Source organism: Aotus nancymaae, unplaced genomic scaffold (assembly GCF_030222135.1).
Source record: "Aotus nancymaae isolate 86718 unplaced genomic scaffold, 86718_ANA_hifiasm-v0.15.2.pri h1tg000108l, whole genome shotgun sequence".
NCBI lineage: Eukaryota > Metazoa > Chordata > Mammalia > Primates > Aotidae > Aotus > Aotus nancymaae.
In genome coordinates, this window is record NW_026988523.1 from 13,767,062 (window position 1) to 13,791,784 (window position 24,723).

The 24,723-nt window shown below is 46.6% G+C and overlaps 1 protein-coding gene across 1 annotated transcript in view; it reads left to right on the forward strand.

Moving 5' to 3' along the window:
* The window catches only part of CACNA1E (calcium voltage-gated channel subunit alpha1 E), a 336,624-nt gene that overhangs the window by 14,386 nt on the left and 297,515 nt on the right, over positions 1 to 24,723 (forward strand). Inside the window, exons 2-3 of the mRNA XM_064370632.1 lie at positions 13,706 to 13,812; positions 14,604 to 14,743. Coding sequence (XP_064226702.1) covers positions 13,706 to 13,812; positions 14,604 to 14,743 — 247 coding nt within the window. The remainder of the gene's footprint in view (positions 1 to 13,705; positions 13,813 to 14,603; positions 14,744 to 24,723) is intronic.

Consider the following 24,723-nt stretch of genomic DNA (forward strand, 5'->3'; position numbering starts at 1 on the left):
TTGTCTGGAGGTGGGGTGAGTAGGTGGATGTGGTAACACGAGGAGGGAGCAGGTCTGGGAATATGGGCCTATGTCAATCCGAGGATCTGGGCATTTTGGCAAGAGCACCCTCCCTTCTCATAGAGAGGTATTTATTTATTTTTGAGATCACCATCTGCCCTACCACCTCCCCCAACCTGAAGTTCTGTGGATAAGCATGTTACATCTCTGGGTAACCTCTTTCCCTGGCAATGATTAAAGAGTAACAAATGCCCACTCAGAAAGACTGAGCTCATTTCTGTCACAAACAACAGTAGACAGGCTCAGGAGAGCAAAGCAAAGGAATAGATTCTAGGAAATTAGAACTTCTTTTTTTGAGACAGGGTCTCTGGAGTGCAGTGGCGCGATCTTGGCTCACTCCAACCTCTACCGCCCAGGTTCAAGCGATTCTCTTGTCTCAGGCTCCCGAGTAGCTGGGATTACAGGCGCCAGCCACCACACCTGGCTAATTTTTGTATATTCAGTAGAGACGGGGTTTCACCATCTTGGCCAGACTGGTCTTGAACTCCTGACCTGGTGATCCACCTGCCTCAGCCTCCAAAACTCTGGGATAATAGATGTAAGCCACCATGCCCAGCTGGAAATTAGAACTTCTAACAGCTTTCTATACTTCTACTGCAAAAAAGGCTGGATACAGAACGACCTGCATAATCATATGCTTTACTGTTTCTCTTTCTCTCTTTCCTTCGTGTTTTTTAAATCATGTAATTTTACCATCACTCTATAGGGACCCCCTCCAGGCCTGGAGAGCTTTCTGTTCCTCAGTATGCATCCCTGAGAGTGGATGGAGGAAACTAATCTTTAATGAATGCCTATTGTATGACAGGCACTCTACAATGTGCTCTAGAGGAATGTATCATTTAATCCAACCCTGTGTGAAGCATTGTTCTCATTTTATAGACAATTAGCCTAAGGTCACAGGTAGATATGGTCTGACTGGTGCTACTGGCTGCTCTCTTTCCATTGTTCCATGCTGCCTTGGGTTAGACTGGAAGACCAGCAGGTACTCTTCCCTAACAGAATATCTTTTTAGGATGACACTGTGAACTACTTGTATGTATCTGCAGCATCATTGGGTATGAGGCTAACTCACGGAGGAGTGAAGGATCAGTAGGTGGGAGAAGAGCAATGATCTCTTTTCCATCATTATGGTTGTCGTGCAATGGACCTGAGACATCCTGCTCCCTGGGTCACTGGAATGCGAGCTCGAGTTGGAATCTGAGAAATTCACTATTTTGTCTTCCCCACCATTCCCAAAACTCCCCCACCACAGTTACTTTATCACTCTGCAGAGAGTGTTTGGTTTGGAAATGCCAGTTCCCTTTTCGATATTAGCATGGAAAGTCCATTTTCTTTTTTCCAGTTCTCAAAGAAGTCTACCCTCAGTCCTTTCTGTTCTGGGGTACCCATAGTGTGAGTCGTAGTGTGGAGGTGGCAGCTTTCATGACCTCCTCTTGAAATTTCACATACCGAATGCAGCTTTTTAAATAAATGAGGGTTGGGGTATAGAGAGACTGCAGAGAGACTCTTACATCCTGATAAAGAATATAGAAAAGGCTAATAGTAGGTTTATAGAAAAGCTGCCCTTTTCTACAATGGTTCACCCCCAGGCCACCATTGTGAGGATTCTAGCTTTTCATTAACTGTTAGAGAAGCTTCTAGCCAATCCAACTGGTCTGGAGCTCCTATGCTTGACAATTGGAAGTATTTCCATGGACTGTAGGCCCTTTGAAGGTGTCCCTGGGCGTGCCAGGGTTTCCATTTTGAATGTTATTGTGGGATGTCCTTGTTAGTAATTTCACCAAAAATGGCTTCTTTCAGTTGTAATCATGAGTGGTCTTTCTTTCTCCTCCATTTCCCTTCCCATCATGTTCCTCATTAGCATCACAGAATGCTGGAATATTAGATTTATAGAGAATGAAGAGAAACTCTAATCAAACTCACACTTACCTATAAGAAAAATGAAGGCCATAGAGGTTAAGTGACTTGCTGTAAGTCCCTCAATAAGTGGCAGAGCAGAGACTAGAACCCAGGGCCCCTGACCAAGTGCCAGCCTCCTTTTGTCACATTTTCTCTTCTTTCCTCTGTTCCCTTTCTGTGCTCAGTCATCGTCCCTCTAGTCCCTTCTTTCTCTTCTGGGGCTTCCTCATCCTTAGCAAGTATATGTTTTTGGTGTTTGGGGCACAGGAGGGTGGATGTAAGGATCATGACTAATAAGAAGGGACTTACATAAGAAAAAATAGGAGTGGACAAGATGAAGATATTCATAGAGGTGAAGCCACCCAGCAGAGATCCAGTGAGAATCAGAAACAGCGACTCAGAAAAATGGTTAATGTTCTTCTTTCCCAAATATGTTGCTGGAGAACTTTGTGAAATGATAGTATAGGACTCAGTAGGCAGCGGACTTCTACCTAGTGTAAAACCAAGAGCAGATCTCAGCAGATGGGAGACTAGGTGGACGCTTAGGCAAGCACTCATCTCAGAATGGTTGCTGGGCTCTTCAGTAGCTATAAGAAAGGCAAACTATCCAGATGCTACTTTAAGATGTAAGCTCTTTGAGAACAATTGAATACTCCCGGGAAGGAGGAAGCAGCTCAAATAAAAAGATCCCTAGATCTTTTTCTTTTAGAATTCTCAATTGGAGTTAAGAGACCAGGGAACTTTATTTAATTATTCTGATAATGGTTTTCCAAGCTTTTCAGGGTATAGGACTGAGAGTCCAAAGAGGTTTCTAGCCCTGGTTCTAGAGTAGTCTCATTCCTTTTCTGGTCTCAGTATCTACATCTGTAAAGTGAGTGTGTTGGAATAGTTAGTAAAACCCTAAGGCGCCTTTCAGTTACCACTGTAGTGCCACCGGGATTCTAGTTTCCATCATTGTTCTCTCACCTGATTGGAGGACAGCATTAGCTTTCTTGGCCCCCAGCATTCAAAGCCTGGCTGCATATTAGAATCAGCCTGGGAGCTTCTAGAAATTCTGTTACCTAGACTGCAGGCAAGACAAATTAAATCCAAATTTCTGGAGACAGGACACCTGTATCCTTAATTTTGAAAAGGTTTCCAGGTGATTCTGTGGTCCAGCCATGGCTGAGATCCACTGATCTTCTAGACTGAGGGGAGCCAATCACCTGACTTCCTTCTGTTTCCTTTGAGTGTGCTTTGATCACATCCTGGCTGCTTCCTCTCAGTTTTTTTGCAAGCTGTGTTGAAATAGCAGGAGTCCCCGGAGTATCTGGAAATGTAGCCTGAGAGAAGGTGATTAATTCTTATGTTTCATTGCATTGGCAAAGCCATTCACCTGTGGCTGCTTCTGACACACCTCCAGCTGCACAGCCTTCTGTGATGAGGGGGATGGGCCAGATGTCCTGAACGCAGGTCTAGCTGAGGAGGCCATTTGAGGCTGAAGGACAGAGTAAGGCTCACCCAGGAGGCCCTTGAGCAAGTGACTAAGAGTTGTTGACCTTGCTTCCTACCTGGTTAGTTCACCCCTTATGCATAGGAAGGTTGATCCAGCGTGACTACCATCAAATACAGGAGTCTCCTCCTTAACATCCTGGGCACTCCCCTGGGGTTGTGGAACTCACAGTAAATGCTGTGCTTGAACTGGCTTGTCCCGGCTCTTGAGTGTCTTCTGTGTGTGTCTCTTCCAGACTCCATGTTTAGTGATGTCAAGTTGGTAGCTTGAAATTGTCCATGGGGAGAGTATTTATACCCCATAAATTTTCCACTGCTACACACTGGGGCTCTTCCCCCTGATGTTAAACATCCATTAGCATAAGACTTAGTTTCTACTTAACGAAATAGTTCATTCACTTGTGGACAGTGGCAGTTGTTCTCTCTATTGCTCCAGATCTGTCTTTGGATGGGTAGTCTGCACGTTGGGTCTTAGTCTTTGTCTCCAGAATAACTTAGAAAACATCTGAGCCCCCTGTTACAAGCTAGCCCTTCAGATATTTGAAAGCAGCTCTGATGTGTTTCTCAAGTCTTCCCTTTCCAAGCTGAGCATCCCTAGTTCCTTCACCGTTTTCTCACGTGGTTTGCAGGCTCAGTAGGTGTCTTTGAACGCCAGGGCACAGTTGCAGAGGTTTCAGAGGAAAACAAACATTCTCCCACAGGTGATCTATGGACGCTTTCACAAAAGGCTTTTCATTTTCTTTATGCTGTCTCAGTTCCAAGATGCCAGTGTTGATATGAAGTGGGGTGTAGTCTTGGGTGGGATTGCTGATTGCACCTCATCCTTGTCTTCCCTGAAATGCATGTTGCTGCCAGAACTCTTGATGGGCTCCAATTCATCAGAGTGTCATCACAACACAAATTCTCATTTCTGAAACAGGTAATTTTCCCACTGCTGTTTTGTTTTCTTCCAGAGGCTTTTAATGCTCCCCTTTTCTTTTTTCCCTTTTCTGTAGCACTCAATCATTTGTCTGCTGTTCACCAAAACTACGTTGAATGACAGCGTTTTGAGTCCAGGATCTAGTCACACACAAAACAAGTGAATTTGTTAAGACTTACCCAGCTGTCTGTAACTGCAAGGGGCACAGGCGGTGGGAGGAGGGAGGGAGCCGGTACTGTCTTATTTTCTCAGAACCAGCACTCCCCATCCTTTGGGAATCAGGGCCCATATGTGTCTGGAACTGACCTCAGTGTTGGTTCACTAAAGTAGCAATCATGTGCACTTCCTCTCAGTCATTTTATCCAGAGGGTAAGGTCCTGGGAGCCACTTGGGAGTTCTTTAGTCTAAAGTAATGAGAATTTGGACTTGGCTTCACAGCCAGCATTAAATGGGTAATACTCAGGATCTTTTGTTTTGAGTAACTGAGTTCATTGACCTCCATGAGAGAGCAGCAGGATTGTATTGGCAAACAAAAGGCCTCTTTGGTATGTTCTTAATATTGCTTTATTTGTCTTTCATTCATTAGGTTTTAAGTCTTTAAGAGTAGGTGTGATGGCGTTTCCATCTTCTTGACAGCAGGAAGGGGGAAGAGAGAGAGGGAGGAAGGGGGGGAAGAGAGAGAGAGAGTAGGGAGGATTAAGAAAGAGAGAGGTGTGTGTCTGTTCAGGACTGCCTGTCAGATGGTGAATTTGAACAGAGGCAGCTGTTGTCATGGTGATGGCAGGTTGCATCCCACCACCATGGAAACCAAAGTTAAAAAACTGATGTTAAGGCTGGAAGTCACATGATGCATTTTTGTTTTGTTTTGTTTTAAAAAAAGAAAAGGGGTTTGGTTTTTTAGTCTGATTTTTTTTTTTTAAGACGAGGTTGGGTGGTGAGAACAATTGCACTAAGGAAAGCGATGAGATGATGAAATGGGACAGTATGGAGTATGCAGAGCCTTCCTTCATGTTTTTCTGCTGGTTGATAGTGCGTGTCTCTTGCCATGGTGGGAGAGGGGAGGAAGGAATATGCATGTAAACTTCCAGGTTTGCAGCCAGAGTTGTGTGCTGCTAACTGTCACATGGAGAAACACAGGGGTTTAGCCCTCTTGCCCTTTGGAGGTGATGTGTGGTTCACATTGTTGATTAGCCCAGAACAGACACAAGAAACCTGAACATGTGGACCACCCAAATAGGAAGGTGGTCTATATATTGATACATTTGGAAGGTTAACATTTATTTTCAGAGAATTGAAAAGTTCATCTATAGCCCCTCAGAATCTCCAGGAATAGTTCCGTCCATTTATTCCCTTGCTGGGTTGATCTCTTTTGGGCTGCCGTGTCCTGCCAGGGCAGCCATAGGAGTGAGTGCAGAGAAGTACAGAAGGAGGCCTGGGCCGAGACTCCTTGCACCACAGCGTATCTCTTCACCTGGGCCCTCTCACCTGGGCAGGGTGGGGCGGCTTCTTGAGAGGCTTTGGAAATTCTCCATCTTTTTACCTCATATTCACTTCTATTTTCTGGCATGGTCTGGAGAAAATGTGAAACATCCCTCCAGAAAGGGAGCTGGCCTCGCCAGACCTGTTTTTTGTTTTTGTTTTTTGAGAGGGAGTCTCACTGTCACCCAGGCTGGAGTGCAGTGGCACCATCTCAGCTCACTGCAGTCTCCGTCTCCTGGGTTCAAGCAATTCTCCTGCCTTGACCTCCCGAGTAGTTGGGATTACAGGCATGCACTACCATGCCCAGCTAACTTTTTTGTTAATCACGGGGACAGGGTTTCACCATGTTGGCCAGGCTGGTCTTGAACTCCTGATCTCAAGTGATTCACCTGCCTCAGACTCCCAAAGTGCTTGGGTTACAGGCGTGAGCCACTGTGCCTGGCCAGGCCAGGCCTGTTTGAACTGGGCTGGTTTGAATTTTCATTTTGTATAGACAGGTTTGGAGGTGGAGATTTCTGTAAGAATGTCTGCTTCTAGGAAGGTGAGGAAGACCGTGAGGGATGCAGACACACTGCTGAAGTTGGTCTCTTTTGGGCTGCCATAACTGTTGCTATGTCTGGGTTTTAGGTACAAGGTCTTGTGTCTTCGGTATTACTTGTCCCTCCAGGACAGATGCATCGTTCTCAGTCGGCTCAGATGAGGGGCATATGATCTCACCAGCATGATCTCACTGCATTTCCATCAGGGTCTGTGGGAACTGGAGCCAGACTTCTGTGATGGTTTAACCCCTCCTGTTCTTAGCCCTGGCCTTGGGTGTGATTAATATCTCTTCTAATCACTGGGAGAGATTGCATCAGAGCCATCAGCTTCATAAATCCTCCTCCGGGGACTGGTGTTTGGATGCGCTTTCCGTATTCTCAGGAGGTTCTGGGCCAAATGTCTTTGCTCTTTTCCCGGAGGCCCATTACCATAATTTTCTTTTAAATCCTTTATTGGGGTTGGTCTCCTCCATGTCAGCCCATGGCTACAGCCAGCCAGCCCACTCCTGAGGGTTGGAGTCTGTGGCCACCAAGAGATGCTTTCCCCAGAGCATCGAGCCACAGTAGATGCTGAAAGATGGAGTCAGAAGGATAATGAAAGTAACTGTGTTTGTGCAACACCTTACAGTTTTCAGAGGGAGTTCAGATTCCTGCATCATTTTAGGCTTCAGTCCTTTTGTATTTCTGGTTTGGCTCTGTAGGAATGGATGGTCATCACCCTCCCTTGACTTGAGTACGGTTTTGGGACAGCTTTTGGAGTCAGAGCCCTGGCTCTGATTTCCATTACCAAGTTACATTTTCTTCATTGCATTCCAGGTCTTGAAGAAGATTCTGAAGTTACAGAGAATCCCTGGATAGCTAGCTGCATTGAACTGTTCATTTGTAAAATGTCTGTTTGGTTTCATGCTTTGAGGGAATCACAGACTAGTCAAGGATCTTTCTCTGTTACTATCTTTGAATAAAGTCCACTTATTAGGATGATATTTATGTACACGTGAGGAAGAGGTGGAAAGACATCCAAAAACATGAGGCTGAAGGGAGAAAAGGAGACAAGTCTTCTCATAAGGAGATTATTCTGGGCCTGGGGCGAGGGGTGGATATGGGTAAAGGAGGTTCAGGGATGCTTTCCCTCGGACTGTGGGCTCTTCTATACCCCCACAGGAGTTTCCAGGAAGTGCCTAAGTGCCCACCGGCTGCTCCCTACAGAATCATATTCCCCATTAGGCTGGAGTTGGGAGAGTGCACAGCATTCTGTCTGCCTGCCTGTCCCTGGTGTCCCCTTATCCCTCAGAGCATGGCCTTCTTACTGTATGGATGTCATAGGCTCTGGGAGAAGACAGCTGAGTGCAAAGGGTGTCAGGATCAGCCCCTGGTGGTGATAGAAATGCACGTTTGCCCAGCTGACACCCACTATTTACTGTCTGAGGCCTGACTTAAGTCCTTTCCAGGCCTGTACCTGCAGATCTACACCTGAGAGGTGGTGATGGGGAGGCTCTTCAGGTCCAGGCAGAGGAAGGCTCAGCTCCAGGCCAGGCCCCCAGGGCTCTGGTGACAGCAGAACCGGCATCACCACCCTTGCCCCAGCTTTCTACGCTTCAAGAAGGAAATGAACAAATGGCAGGTGTGCAGGCCGAGTCGTGCTGCTCAAATTAGCCATGTTGCTAAGGAAACAAGTCAACCGTTGGAAGGAAGGAGCATTGGGTAAAGGAGATAAATCAATAAGTGAACCTATTTTTATCATTTCCCTAATGATTGTCTTGAAACTGCTAGACTAGAAAAGAGTTGGAGTGACACAGGTCCTCATTAATGGGCTTAGAGGGAGCGAGGAGTGAAGGGGTGTTCGAGGAGATTGCCAGAAAGTTTATGAAATGAGGCCCCTAGCCAGCAGTGAGCCGGTACAGGAGGGAAGGCAGGAGCGGGGGCGTCTTTTGCAGGTTTCAAAGCACTTTCATGGCCATTTCCTCCTTTTGGCCAGGTCCCTTTATTCTCTTGCATTTAATAATCTCCGAAGTCTTTTTCTGATTTCTCTGGCCGTCACCTTCCTCCTCACTCTCAGGTTGGGATGGGTTTTTGTGTTAGTTTGTTTTTTCAGGATACACATAGCTTTAATTGATTGTATTGTTATAAATGAGCACATGTTCATTCAAACACTCAGAAAATGGATAAAGGAGTAAAGAAGAAAGTGAAAATAACCCTACTACTGAGAGAAGACTCATCATCTTCCCAGCAAGACAGAGTTTTTTCTCCTTCTCTCCCTTCTCTTTTTTTAAAAAAAAAAAAATGTGAAAAGGATCTTCCATGTATGCTGATTTATTTTCTTTTTTAAATAGATCATGTGCACACCTGTTTGAACTTTTTAAAAGTTACCCTTTGTAAGGATACCTCTGGCTCTAGTTTCCCTATATGATTCATTTATCAATTGAGTATTAATTTATTAATAAAATAACAGTTACTGGAGGTCCACTGTGTGGACAGTGGTGAGTGAGGTGGGCAAGGGCCTGCCCTGTGGCTCCCAATCCTCACTGCTTTATCAGCTCCATTTGTTCAAGATTTCAAAACAAGCAATCTGGACACCAGGGATAGATTTTCTTCCCTAAAATGTATTCAGTGTCAAGCACAGAGTGTAATGAGCGTCAGTGAATTCCAGGACAGAAAGAGTCAGAGTCCTGGATACACTTCTGTCATGTCCCTGATTGTGGTTGCCATGAAGGGTGATGATGGTCTTTGAGGCCGTGGCAACTCGGAGCTTCCTTTGACCTTTCCAAGTCATGTCTTTGTCCAGTCTGCTAGGTGGAGGTGCATTAGCTTGATGGGCGGGTGGGTATTATTTGCCAGCTAGGCTCTCTTCCCTTTGGGGATGTAGCAGAGCCATTGCTTTTGGGTGTGAAATTTTGCTGTTGGGAAGAAATGGGAGTGGCGCCTCTGAGGCAGCCTGCAAGGGTGAGAGTGAGCAGGAGCCCTGGCCCGGGCCAGAGTGGGTGAGCAAAGCCCTGTCTTTATAATGGCTCCTCAGTGAATGCCTCCTGTTCATTCCTATCTGCACTGAACATTGACGAAGCTCCTACTGTGTACCTGGAGCTCTGCTAAGCATTGCCAGTAGAGAGACAAGCAAAACTCCTGCTTTCAAGATACAGTTTCTTGGGGATTTAAGTAGGAGAAGAAATAATACAGTCCCACAATTCAAAGAGCTGTGGGGCATGGGGAGAAACTTTCACTGACAAGGTGACATTTCAGCTTGGTCTTGATGTATGACCAGAAAGATAAAGAAAGGCCATTGCAGGTGGTGGCACAAGCACCCAGATGGAAATGCCTGTTCTTTGTGCTTCTTCAGAAAGGGAAGAGGAAAAGGGGTTAAAGAACAGGGCTGTAAGGGAGAGTGGCTGGGGCCCAGGCAGAATCGGATAGTCTCTTCTGCTCACCTCCCCTGAGACTTCCCTGCCACAATGCATTCTTTCACCTACCCCACAGATATGCGGAATCTCCACATTCTCACCGCAGGTTCTTCATTACCGCAGCCATGAATTCATCCTGAGGTCTAGATGCTCTATAAGGCCAAAAGGGACATCTCTGTCAAGGGCATATACATCTGAACAGTTTAAAAAATATTAAGCAAAAAAACAAAATTTTTTTAAGCCAGAAGATTGCTGCTCTGAATGGGTTCCACATCAGATATTGGGCAGAGGATTTGGCTGGAGAGGAAGTGAGAATAGGGTCTGCTCAGAACCTGTGGATTACCAAACTCCTAACTTTAGATTCTAGCCTTTAGGGCCTTGGGTAGCATCAGCCATCAAGACCTTGTGAATTCTCAGCCACCCAGATACCTGGGCAGTCACTGGGAGTTTGACTCATCAGCACCTGGGCCAAGAGCCATTCCCCGACCCAGAGCATCCTGCAGTAGTGATGGCCACACCTTCCCGAGCTACCCTGTGTCCACACAAACCTCACATATCTGCACGTGGACATTCTGGGCTAGTTGAGCTTAAAGGTCCTTCCAGGGAGCAATGTACTTGGATTAGTTGGCTAGAAAAAGGCAGGCATGGACGTGGAAGCAGGGAGTCAGAGGCAGTGGAGGAGCTGCTGTGATCCAGGTGGATATTGTGAGTGAGGAGGCCGCGGAGGCACGTCGCTGCCAGGACCTGTCTTGCTTGCAAGCTCAGCACCAAGAACCCGTCTACTTTTAAGCCTGTGCCTATCACTTTCAGGTTTTCAGGGGAAGAAGATTCAACCCTCCCAAAACAACCATAGACCCCACATAGACCCATGAGAATGCGAGAGGTCTGTAGCTTGAATGAGAAAGGACTCTTGCCCAGTCCCAGCTCCCAGGACAGGCGCTGGGCTTCTTGGATCTGCTGAGCAGGTGTCTGAAATTGCATGCGCCATTTCCAGCCGTGGGGAGTGACCAGGTGAGCCCTACACTATTGTGAACACTTTTGTTAGGAAGAAGGACAGGGGACGACATGGAAGAGGCCCTGGTTTCACTCCAGTCAGAGCCACCAGCCCTCCTCCCCCAACTCCTGGGGACTGGCAGAGAGACCCACCCTTTGTGTCAGGGCTGCCCGGGTATGTTCCTGGGAACACCGTTCAAGAGAGATGCTCTGAAAACAAGAGTTGCAAGGTGAAGCAAGTTTGGGAAATGCTGTGTGCTGTCCACAACCCCCTCTGTGTGTGTGTGTGTGTGTGTGTGATGGTATGTGATGGGGTGTGTGCACACTTTATGCAAAAGTATTAAAGGCTCCAAGAAGTCCTGCTGAGGAGAAACCTGCTTACCTTCATCCAACCCAGACCTCCCCTCACTGGTTTAATGGCAAGTTCCTGTAGCACTAATATTTCGTGGCCTGCATTTTAGGAACACTACTCTCAACACTCTCAGTTTCTGTTGTTTTTCGTCAATGGCTTGTATACGTGTTGTCAGTTCCCTTTCTGGACCCATCCCCCAAGCATGTTTTCAGGAAAGGGTATGGATTCCTTGGCCACCATTGTGGCCGGGTTTCCATCTTTAATTTGCAGGATGAGTCTGGGATTCTGGGTGCCTGTGCCAGGCCCAGGGCAACCTAGACTGTTCAGAAGGCTTATGGGACACTGGGTCCTGGTGTGGTTTCTGGTCGCTCTGCATTTGTTCAGAGGTCTGGGTTACAGCCATGATGGGAGGTGAGGAGCTCTCCCCCTGCGATCAGTGGTCATGGGTGGCCTGGGCATGGGTGGCCCTGTGTTGGGGGGCCAGTCCTGAGAACATGGGTTTGCTAGATGGGTGGGCATCTGTGGTGTGTGTCTGCTGGCATATTTGGCTCTCAGGGCTTGGCACCCAGAGTGTTTGAAGGAGGAGGAATGCCCATGGGTGCTGAGGGACTTTCCATGTGGGGAGGCTCCCCTCTGAGTGGGAGGGTTTAAGCAGGCACAGTGGGGTGTGGAGGCAGTGGACAGGCTCTGAGGTCCTCTGAGGCTGGGCCCATTTTTAGTTCCAGTGGCTGAGCCTCAGGGCAGCAGAGGCCTGTGGAGCAGTCTCTGGGATCTGTGTGCTATGTGAGTATTTGAGGTGTGTGGGAAGGAAGGATGGCGGTCAGCTGCTGGCGAGTGAGTGTGACTCTCCAGTGTGACTCAGGGATTGATGGAGGTGGGGGAGGAGAAGGCACTGCTAAATGAGGATTAAGAGAAGGACTCAGGGTTCACACACAGCCAGCATCTCAGCCCTATAGTGCCCATGCCAGCACCAAGACCAGAGCAACTGGTAAACAGCTCACATCTCATTGCATACATTGCCCCAAGCCCTGTTCCCTACCCTCCCCAGATATGCCCTTGGTGCTAACTTAATGTTGTGTTACTGCTGTAGATAGCCTGACGGGATGGGGGGCCATTGCGGGGATAGCTGTGATTTGCTCTCCTGTGCTCCATGAGAGGGTTCCAGGCCCTGCACCCTACACAGCTTGCCTGGGTATGTGGGGAAACAAGAACAGTCCCTTTTCTTCCCTCCACTCTGCCAGATCTACTGCTCCTCTCTTCTGCCTGGATTCCAGAATCTTCTAGAGCACAGGTTGCTCAGCAAGACCAGTTGCAGTAGCAAACTTGTGTTAGTTGTAATAGTAATTATAGAATGAAATCCCAGCACACAGAATGACAACGCTGGGAGCTGGTGATTCCCTCTCTCTTCCTTTTTTTTTTTTTGGTGAGACGGAGTCTTCGCTCTGTCTCCAGACTGGAGTACAGTGGCACGATCATGGCTCACTGCAGCCTCCACTTCCTGGGTTCAAGTGATTTCCTTGCCTCAGCCTCCCGAGTAGCTCGGACTACAGGCGTGCACCACCACACCCAGCTAATTTTTATATTTTTAGTAGAGACGGGGTTTCACTATGTTGGCCAGGATGATCTCAATCTCTTGACCTTGTGACCTGCCCGCCTTGGCCTCCCAAAATGCTGGGATTATAGGGATGAGCCACTGTTCTCTCTCTTTTCTGACAGTCCTTCCCACCTCCCTCCAGAGTGTGGCAAAACTTCCCTGCAGGAGTATCAGGATGCTGGCACCCGAGTTATAGTCCTGTTTTTTGAAAAGGCACAGGGAGCCCCTCACCTATTTTCAAAAACATCTAACAGAAAAAAAGCCTACATTCATTCATTGCAGTGTGGTTCTTAGAGGACTGGACTTTGCTGTCCTGGATTTAGACTCGTGATCAGTCTCTTTCCTACAGATGCAGATGCTTAGGAGAAAATGAGGTGGGACAAAGCAAGCCTCTCCTGGCCCCGAGAAGTACATTGCTGAATGGAATTTTAAAATAGAAGGAAGCTCACATGGAGAGAATTGTTTCTTTTCCCGGGGATCTTCTGTTACTCAGTGGAGAAGAGGTTCTAGAAGTGGGCACTCCAGTTGTGAGCCCAGAGACAGCAAGGGATTGCAGCAGCTGCATCTGTACACAAGCATCGTTACCCAGTCCAGCAGCTTGAGGACTGGGGAAAACAGGGGTCTGCTATGGCATTAATTACGTTCCTTCCTCCCTTCTTCCCGCTTCCATTGTCAGCTCTGGTTATTGGATTTGTTACTGATTTCACTCAGTAACTGGAGTGTCCACCATATGCCCAACTATATTATGTGTTGGCTACATACGTTTTTTTGGAGAAGGTGCTTTTTGTTCAGAGATCAGGCACAAACGTTTGTGGTTTCACATGCTACGGACCATTCGCTGTCCTGCCTGCCTGTTTACAAATATAAATCATGCAAACTGCACAGACACAATGCGAGTTGATAGAGCTTGTGTGTTTATGGACACGGCCATCTTGGAGGCTGCGTCTCTCTCGTTTGCTGAATTTGTTCCTTAGCTCCACTTCCCCACGCCGTTTGAGTACATGATTCTGGCCACCATCATCGCCAACTGCATAGTCCTCGCTCTGGAGCAGCATCTTCCTGAGGACGACAAGACCCCCATGTCCCGAAGGCTGGTATGTGCTTCCTCTCCTTCTCCCCTTTCCCCTTTTCTTTGTCTTCTGTGGTTTCTTCTCTGCTGTATCACTCTCCCCCTCCCTTCCTGCCTGTGAGTTCTGGGAGGGATTTGGTCTTTGCTGGGGGACAAGTTAGTGACAGACCCCATGGGGATTTTCACAAGGGAGAGAAGAGATTACAAACACTTGTGTCTGTGCTGTGTGGCAGCCAGTGAAGAAGAAAGGGTGGACACAGGTCCATCTTCTTCCTTCCTCTTTCCTAAGGGACTTCTGACACAAGAGAAAGGGGTAGGGGAAGTAGAGGGGAGAGGATGAAGGATGCTCAGTTCTTGTGCGTATTTGTGGTTATGAACTTTCCAATGCTTACGTCCTTATTCTCCTTAAAGAAATGAGTCACACGTCTAACGTATTCCCCCTAAAAAGAGCAGACAGATTGCCTGAAATCCATGTATGTACATGCAATGACGACCCTCAAGCTTCTAACTTATGTGAAGAGCAGCAAACTCAGGGCAAAGCCAGGGCCATTGGGGACCTTCCTGGGAAGGAAGTCTAGCTCCTGGGCGTGACCCCCACATCGTCCATTTCTACAGCTAGCTCCCCTGGGGCTCCCTTGCCCTGTGTACTCCTGAGTCACAGAGAGCCTGCCCCCTCAGTCCTTAGCACCCTTGCTTCCCGCCTACACATGAGCAGGCCCAGCAGAGACATCCAGGAGGGGCTGGGCTATGCCTTTGTCTGCGTCTCAGAAAGCACAGTCCTCTTCTCACTGGTGCCTCTGCTCCTCATCTCCACAGGAGAAGACAGAACCTTATTTCATTGGGATATTTTGCTTTGAAGCTGGGATCAAAATTGTGGCCCTGGGGTTCATCTTCCATAAAGGCTCGTACCTCCGCAATGGCTGGAATGTCATGGACTTCATTGTGGTCCTCAGTGGGTAAGTCCATTTTCTCTCTCTCTCTCGTGTGTGTGTGTGTGTGTGTGTGTGTGTGTGTGAGAGTTGGGGGCTTTGTGTGTGTATGAAGAGGGTTGGTGTCATGAGGTGGCCAGGGGCAAAGAACCTGGGGTGAAAAGACAGCAGTATTAGAGTAGGGGGCAGAAGACAGAAGAAAAAGTTCAAGGCTAAGATTCCCCAGGGTGCTGGACCATAGGTCAGCCACATCAAGAGGAGGGTGAGCGCTGTGTGGAGGTGGGTGTGGTGTTAGGCAGAGGCCATGGGACTCTCATGGCAGCTGCTACTTCTGGTTTTCTGTTCTGTGCTTGGCTCAGTGGCTGAACACCCACTTCCCTGGGGAGGGTGACATTTCCCAGTGAGCCTTTTCACCAAAGCAAGCAGCTTACCCCCGCCTGGGAGGTACCCCCAAGACGGGCCAAACGATGCAGTCAAATTCACTTTCTTTGAGGGGGTTGGAGAAGACCACAGCCATATTTTCTGAACTGATAATTGAGATTTGTGTTCTGACAACAGAATTTTTTATGATTTGCAGATTTATTAATAGTATAAAATCGAATCATATTAAAATGTTGGATAAATCATTCTGTGGAAATTAATATAGTAATACGACATTGGGGCCGACCCAGTGTCACAGCAGCATATATGATGGCAGTACATTTAGTTAAATATTTGATAAATCATTCTTTTGGAAATGAATATAGTATGAGGATGTTGTCTTGACCCAGTGTCTTTGGCAGCAATTGTGTTGGCCTTGGGAATGGTGTGATTGGCAGGCCTTCCCGGGCTCTTGTGGCTTCCTGTTGGTCTTTGTGTCAGGTGACTCTTGGGGCCTGCAGTGCTGGGGACTGGGGAGTGGTCCTGTGTGAATGGGATAGAAAGTGATGTGGTCTGGAAATGCCCTTACCCAACTGCTTGGCAGACAGAGTTCAAACCTATGAAGAAAAGAAGAGAGTGACTTCGAATGACAGGGAAGGGGAAATATTAGCTACTACTGTGATTGACCAAATGGAGAGAGGAGAAGAGAGGAATTGTTTCCCAGGGAGGAGTCAGAGGAGGGGCGAAGGTAGGTAAAGTCTTAGAAGGAAGGGTAAGGGCTTGAGAATGATTGCATCTATTTTCTGTCTTGTGGAATAGACAAAATACTCTTATTTTTAACCTTTACGCCACTGGGATTGAGTGAAAGAGAAAACACTGAAGATGTAATGGCCTGGAATATGTAAATGGAAGCCCGTAAGCAGCCAGCCCCTCAATCTGGGAAATGGATAAAGAGACAGGGATGACTATTCATGTTTAAAAATATCTGTTGCCTTACAGAAGGATTTTCTGGAAGTTTTTTTTTCTAAAAGAAAATTCTACTACTACATTTTAAATATGCTTTAGTATATGAAGATATAGTTTCTACATAGTGTTACAGAAGTACATTGGGGAATGTTTTCAATGTCTCTAAAATAAAATAATATGTGCTGTATTAGAAGAGGCCTATATGAGAATCTGAGTCATTTAGACATGTTATGATTATATCTAGAAGAAAAGTGTTGTGTAAGTCACTACAGAAGAGCAAAAAAAAAAAAAAAAAAAAAAAAAATAGAAAACTATTGCAATGTATATCTAATATGTTAAGTTTATGTGAATTCTTGGTCCTGCTCAGTTCTGTATGTGGCAGAGTCCCTTTGAAATTTCTTGTCTAGTTCATTTATTTTTATTTTAAGTGATTATATGTTCATTAAAGATATACGGAAAATACAGAAAAGTCAAAAGAAGAAAAAATAACTCATCGATTAAGAAAAATTCCGGATTATTTTGGGGTATCTTTTCCAGGCCTTCAATGCTAAGCAAGCTCTTTTTAAATGCTTGTAATTTTGCTGCTTTTTCTCAAAATAGTATAAGGCTATAACATGTTATTGCATATTTTGGCAAAAATCTGTAGTGACTGATCAGTTCGTTAAATAGATGTACACATCTTGCTTCTCATTTTTGCAGTTACTTGACACTTGGATTCTTTCTGTGTTTTGCTGTGATAAATAATTATTAAAGATGCTCCAACATATGTCTTTTGGGTGTCACATTTTACGAGGCATTTTACAAGGCTGAAGAAGTAATTCTGGAGGAGAATCTAGCTGTTCTGTTCTGGGGTCTGGGAACTATGATGGGTGTGAGGAGGTGGAGAAACTGGACCATGGCTGCAGGAGAGAAGCCTTAAGGTAGATGATAATCTCTCCGCAAATACGGGTTGCTGCATGTTGTTGAAGAAGCAGATTAATAGAGACCCGTAGGTTCCACACAGCCAAGAAGGACTCCCAGGTCCTTGCCTGCACGTCCAGGGGCTGCTCAAGAGTCAGTGCAGGTGCTGAGCTTGGCTGAGTCAGTTGTCCTGTCTGTGGTCTCTTTCCTATCCCTTACATCCTCCCTTCTTAGTGGCTCTTCAGATGTCCCTGGCTTTGTGGATTGCCTTAGCAGGCCCCTGATATCCGTCTGAACTCACCAGACTTTGCTCCTGTTCCTCCTCCAGACCTGCGACTTACCCTCTTCCCAGCGTGGACCATTGCCTTTCTCTGTCCTTGACTCATGGGTGAATATGCTCCAGGCGAAGAACTTGGCCCTCTCGAACTCCTCGCTGAGGGTTGCGGTTCTATCCCACAGGAATGGATGATCATATTTAGTCTTACAGTCACATGGTGCTCTCATCTACCACAGTGTGTGGCTCTAAGATGCACGTTTTTCATGCTGTAACTTCGCTGAAATCAGCCTGTATCTTACAATAATGGCATGATATAGCTTAATTGACAGCATGTTTTTCTTTCTTAGTGCTACATAAAATTATGGGACATCTTACAATTGTTATGGTTGTAGATTCAATGACATGAGAAACTAACCAGGGAGGCAGGCAAAGCAGACTTTAGAGATGAGTCATCTGGCACTCGAAGAGGGTAAGTTATTCGCCCAAGATCACCTGCCCCTTAATGGCAGATGCAGGAGTCAATGGTGCCCTTTCATCCGGGGCTGGTGTTTTGACCCCTGCCCTGTGCAGCCTCCTCTCCAGGCCACCCGTTATCCCCCTTTGTCTTCCTGACACCTGCACCCACAGCAGCCCCTGCCGACAGCTCTTCCTTCCCACCTCATCTCCAGATGTCACCTCACATTTTCCCCTGTGCACAGGAGGAATGACAGGTGCCGGAGCATGACACAGTGCCTCAGGGCTGAGGCTGCACAACTTCTCAGCTCTCAGTGCTGACAGGAGGGAAGTGGGTGCTGAGGTGTCAGTCAGCTGGCTCAGTGTAAGACCTGCTGTCACTGACCTTTGCTAAGAGATGACTAGTTGAGGGGCCTGGACCACTACATTCTGCTTGCCACCTCAGACCTCCTAAACTTTAGCATTCTTCAGCCTATAAGTTGAGGGTATGCATGGTTTGGAAATCGCATCTATGTACATTGCTTCATCTTTTTCTCATAGTGCCATAGAAAAGACCTTGTTATCCTCATTTTACAGATGAAGAAACTAAGAATCAGAGAGGGCACAGGAATTGCTAGGAGTCACTAGATCCAGGACTTGAACCCACATCTGCTGGCTCCAAGTTCCTTCTTTGACTCTCTTTTCCCCATACTGTCAGTTACTTCACAATCCCTATGGGTTCTAAGGGCCCCATGGTTCTACGGCTCTGTGGCTGCAGGTTTCTTTGGTCCCCATGAGGCAGTGTGGGATGAGCTCAGGGAGGGGCATAATCAGGCAAATGTTCACTCTCAAAGCTGGGGCTTCATGTCTGGGTTGAAGGGGACAGGAGCCCCATGTATCCATCCTGAGGCTCCTCACTGTGGGCTTGGGATGAGACTCCCTGCTCTGTGGTAAAGAAGGCATGTCACTTTAACTGTCAGCACAGCGTGGTTTGATGCATACAGAATGGATCAGCGTTCCAGCTGATTTCTTCATTAATTGGCTTGTTTGTTCACCCATTCATTAATTCAGTGTAACTAGTATTGTGTGGTTGAATGCATAGGGAAATGCTAGGACTGAGAAACATGGATGTTAATGTATTTTCCTGCCTGCTAAAAGACAGTGCAGTTTGCCATTCTTTTAACACATTCTGATGGAACTTGGGATCTCCCTTGCACTGGGAAAAACTTTTTCTAAACACTTGTCAGGCCACCTGGAGAATTCCAAATTAGTTGAAGTCATTATTACACATTAGTCTTAAGAATAAGGTATAAAAATATAGTACCTGGAACAGATGGGCAAATGAGAAGGGAGGATGAGAGTCAAAGGTACCCCTAAACTATAGGTAACAACAGGGAAATGAAGGTGAGGACTGTGCCTTAGGTGCCCACTCATCTCTGTATGCCCAGTGCCTGACAGATAGTTGGTACTCAGTAAGTGCTGATTGAATTGAATTACTTGCCTGTCCCCAGATTCTCTTGTCTGTAGGAGACAAAAATGAGTTCTGGGGGAAGGCTGGGGCTGGGGCTGGAGTTGAGAGGGATTGTCTGTTCCCAGCCTTCCCCCTTGGCCTGGCTGAGCCAGGCAGCGTCTATGTCTCTCTCCTCTTTATCTACATCTGCCAGGCTGGTCATAGTCTGGTCACTCTATTAGGAGAATGAAAGTTGGGAGCTCAATTTCTAGGCCATTAAGCGATCTGGGGTTATTTACCAGGTTGTCAGTGTTACATCTTAAGGATTGCTTCCTGGGTGATGAGGGAAGAATCAGGGCTGCATAATGAAGATCTAACATTATAGAAGTGGCTGTGGATGGGGTGGGGTTGGAGGGGTGGATAGGGAGAAGGCAGGGGTATCATGTCACCTAGCATTTACTGTATAATAAAAATGGTCATTTATTGAACCATATGCCAAAGACTACACACACACACACTCTCTGTCTCTCTCACACACACACACACACTCTCTGTCTCTCTCACACACACACACTCTCTCTCTGTCTCTCTCTCTCACACACACACACTCTCTCTCTCTCACACACACACACTCTGTCTCACACACACACACTCTCTGTCTCTCTCTCACACACACACACACACTCTCTCTCTCTGTCTCTCTCTCTCTCTCTCACACACACACACACACACACACATAATTTCTAATCCTAAACATGATACCAGGAGATGAGAATCATTAGGCTTGACTATTACCCAGCCCCATTTTACAGATGAAGAAGCCAAGGTGCAGACAATTTAAGTAACTTGCCCAAATCCAAACGGTTGATATTATAAGCTTAAGCCAGAATTTGAACCCAGGCCTGTTTGCCTTCAGCATCTGGGCACCATCCCTAGGCCAGGTGACATCACTGCCTCCCAGGCTCGGCGACGGCACCAGCTGTTCCTGTGCTACTGGAGCCATTTAGTCTCCTCTCCCTATTTCCCTTCTGCCTCTTTAGGTTCAGGCCAAATGGAGAAAAGTTTATTATCCCTTTCCCTCTAGGAAGTCTTTATTTTCCACTGTATGTTAAAGTATTGGTGACATTACAGAGCTAGTATTGAATGTTGGTAATATTGTCTATTTTCCTACCAAAATCCCCAAATCAGCTCAAAATACCCTCTCCTGAGTTTTGCCAGCCTTGCATGGGAGGTGACCTGTGTTGGCTTTTTCCTTTACTGTGGAGCATATGGTGTAGACTCTGGGGAGGGGCAGGTGTGTCTGCGCCTGGCTTTTCCTCCTTCCCCTGCCAAGACCATCACGCCAGGACCCAGGAAGCCACTCAAGAGCTGTTGCTGAATACCCACCATGTGCTGGGCACTGTGCTTGGTGTGGGTGGACTGGGGCCTAGTGTCTTCCATGGTGGTGGAGGTGGGGCCACGCACCATGAGAAGCTGGAAGGGTGTCCAGCCGGGCCCGAGGGCACTGGGGAAAGCTTCTTGAAAGAAGTCACATTTAAACGAGTGTGAATGGTGGACAGATGGGACTCAGCTGGGCAGGGAAGGAGACGAGCCCTTCTGGGAGAAAGAATGTGATGCACAAATGCCCTGTGGGGGTGGCGCATGGAGAGAGGCACACAGACGGACCACAGGGCACTTCTGGAAGCCTGGTGGGTGGCATGGGGAGAGCCCTGCAGAGGTCAGCAGGGGCCAGTCTAGGCCATTGTGAGGAGTCTGTATTTTAACCACAGGGCAGTGGGGAGCGACGGAAGGCTTTGAGCAGGTGGTGCACTGTTTTGCTCTGAATCGGCTCTGGATGTGGCACAGTCTTTTTTCTTTTTTACCCTGGAATCAACTCTGAGGAAAGGCAAGGAAAAGAGTCTGGAGCCATCCCCACCTCCTTTGCAGTTTGGGAGGATATGCAGAGCCAAGCAGAAAGAGGGGAGGCAGAGGAAAAGGGAGCAGGGGAGAGGAGAGCTGCGAGCTGCCGTCCTCGTCCCCAGCTTGTCACCAGTGGCACAGGCAGAATGATTTAGCCTGAAGCCTCTTGGTAGGAGGACGCTATCTGGAGTTAAATATATATTGATAGGTATTTTTAGAGGGTTTTCTGTAAGGAGGCTGCCCTAATACAAGAGTTTCCTGAGCAGCTAAAGATCGAGGAAAACAGAGTTTTCCTCTGGGAGCACTGTCTCTCTGGGGCTGAGAATGTGGGGGAGGAGTTGCGAACACAGTCTTCGGGCCCCCAGCCCAATTTAAATCCCTGTGGTAATAGTATGATATCACTGGGTATTTATATAGCATCTCCAGGCCTGGCAGGATCTCACAAACCTGTCTTTTACTTGTCCTTACTGTTCTGGGCAGGCGAAGGAGGCAGATGGGGAGCAAGGGCAGAATGGTAGAGGGAGGAGCATGAGAGATTGTCATTTAGGAGATGGGGAAACCGAGGCTGAGTGGAGCGAGGCGAGGCACTCAGAGATACTCAGCTGAGCTGGTGGATGACTAGATATTTATGTGGTGCCTTAATGCTAGGTGCTAAACCTAGCATCAGCATTATTAATGCTGATGTTGGGGAGGTCTGCAAGCCCACAAGCCTCACTGCTTTTCAGTTCTTCCTCTCAGCAGCATTGCCGGCTGCTCCCCTGACAGACCTCCACCTCCTCCCTGGCTTTTTGTGCGTTTCTAGCTCCACACTGGGGAGCACAACTGCCACTTGCAGCATCGCTCTCTCTATTTCTTTTTTTTTTTTTTTTTTGAGATGGAGTCTTGCTCTGCTGCCAGGCTGGAGTGCAGTGGTGCAATCTCAGCTCACTGCAACCTCTGCCTCCTGGGTTCAAACGATTCTTCCACCTCAGCCTCCTGAGTAGCTGGGACCACAGGCACGTTCCACCATGCCCGGCTAATTTTTGTATTTTTTTTAGTAGAGACGGGGTTTCACCATGTCGGCCAGGATGGTCTCGATCTCTTGACCTCATGATCCACCCACCTCGGCCTCCCAAAGAACATCTCTTTTTATCAGAACATTATTTCTGTTCCAATTGCATTTCCTCCTAGATGGACAAATGATGGAAAAGATAAGGTTAGAATACAGGATTCTGATTCCTGGGAGAGGTGGGCAAAAGGCAAAATGTGAAGCTTAAAGGCCTCTTCTTAGCTCCGTGCTGCTCATAAACTCAGTTCCTTCGGGGAGACTCCGAGTGAGAGTGCCAGTGAGTAGTTGATGGGCAGCTGAGTTGGGATTGTGCCTTGGGTGGGAGGGAGTTTCTTCTCATGTCTGCACTCTGTCTTTTTTCTATATTGAGATGCACCATTGGTTCACTCAATAGATGTATATTGAACATCCACTGTGTTCCAGATGCAAGGCGTTGCTGTTGGGATGATTTCTCTTTCCTGAAAGGCTTCTTCTTGCCACCCCCACCCATTGACAGAAGCTCCATATGGACAGAACTGAGTGGGGCCTGAATTGGCTTTGATATCATCAAAGAGGAGGAAAAGCCACAGAGAGTGAAGAAAGCTTCAAAATCCCTGGGTGGTTTGGCTTGGGACTTTGTTTCCTGGCATTGCATTCGCTCAGGGTGATACAGGGAAAGAAATTATGGCAAGGTGCTTTCTAACTCAGACCACTCTCCTGGGCCTCGAGCTCCCATTCTAAGGCAGTTAAATGCGTGCATTCTTGTGCTTGTGCATGGGTGCGTGTAGAAGAGGGAGGCGGGGTGAAAATTCCCAGGTATGTTTTCAAACAGAGGTGGATATGGCATAAATGCGAATTCTATAGATTTACAAGAATTGAGAATTAAAGGAACTGTTTACATTTCCATTCTGTGGTTGAAATACTTCTCCTTTGGGTAGAGATTTGTGCACTTGTGTCTATGTTGTAAATATAGTCCACAGTTAAGTATAACTGTGTTGGTGTGAAATGTGGCAATGCAAGAGCACTTTTTAATGTATGTGTCACTGAAGTCAGGAAATAGCAGATATAATGAGTGCAGAGTGGTTACCAAAGGGAGGGGGCCGGCGGGGGGGCAGTGCAGATGTTGAGAGGAAAAAGAGGGCATGCTGGTTTAAAAGAGAACATGTGACGACAAGGTAAGGCTAAGGGTACCGAAGCTCAATCACTGAATTTCAGATCTTGGAGAATAATAAATTTGCCCAACATTGCCTTATTATTTTTTTCTCAGAAGAGAAGACTGAGGTGCACATTGCTAAGTAACTTGTCCAGGGGCTTTTAGATGGGGTGTGGTGAGCTGGGGCTTGGATCCTGTGTAATTCCAAATCTAGCTCTCTGTTGCAGCTATGCTCTACGCTCTACCACCCCTGACATTGAGAATCTGCTGCTTCTTGGTTGTATTTAGGCCGTGAAGCTGGAGGTATTAAGAAATAAGATTCTCTATTATTGGCTGGAATATGTATGTGCAACTTACATGAAAACAGAGCTTAATCTCATGGACTGAATGACTTGGGGGCTCTGGGTTCTGGTCCTGATGCTGACATACATTCTCTCTGTCATACTGGGTGATAATGTAACCCAACTCAGCTTGGCTTTCCTTTATGAGACTTTATTTATGAAGTGAAGGTAACACCTGCCCAAGCTACCCCACTAGGTTTCATGACAAGCAGATAGGATAGTGACGATGTGGATAATGACAGCTCCCATTTAACCAGGAGCTCACATGTCTTATTTTAAATACAGACAGCTTCATATACTATATTGGCACTTGCACATATTATTTTAAATACAGAAACATAAGGCACTGCTGGTATTATCTCCATTTTACAGATGAGGAAACCAGAACTCAAAGAGAAGTCACTTGCTCAATGTCAGTTACTACGGGGAGAGATTGGCGCTTTTATTCGGTTATCAACAATTCTAAATCCCTTGCTGTATCTATCGTACAGCACAGCCTCTACCGCCAAAGTGTTTTGAAAAAATAAATAAAGCAGAATATCAAATCAGTGAACAATAATATCTTCCCTCCAGGACAGTGATATTATAAAGATAAATGTTAAAATACACATAAAGCACTCTGAGTGCCTTGAAAAAAAACCAGCATATAAAAATGGAAAGTACTCAAAATACTACAGTTCTATAGACCTCATTAAGAATGAGGTCTATAAAACTTGCAACCACAGAAACAAATTTCAGTGACACCTATTGCAAATTTTAAAACTATGGCAAACTTAAAATTTTCCATTAGTTATGATTTTGCCTCAAGACAGAAGTTTACTGCACATTGCACATAGGATAGGTCTTATTTCCTTTCAGCAATTATATCCAGTTTTATCAAAATTAGTCAAATCCTGCCACAGTCATTACCCATAAGAACAACAAAGAAGTTCTGAGAGTAAAAGTTGAAACAAAGTCCTCTATTTTAAACTTCACTAACAAGGAAAATGTTACATTTTCTAGATTTCCATTTTTTTTTTTTTTTTGGTCTTCCTTTTCTTTGTCTTCTGAGGTGCACAAAGCATACACAGGTCAGAGGGGTCAGCCCCTGTCTGCCCACATCTGGATGTGACCCAGGAAGGCTGACAATGCCGTCTCTCCTCCAGGAGGAATGCCCAGGCAGAACCCTTGTGCAGAGGAGGGACTGACAAGAGGCCTGAAGT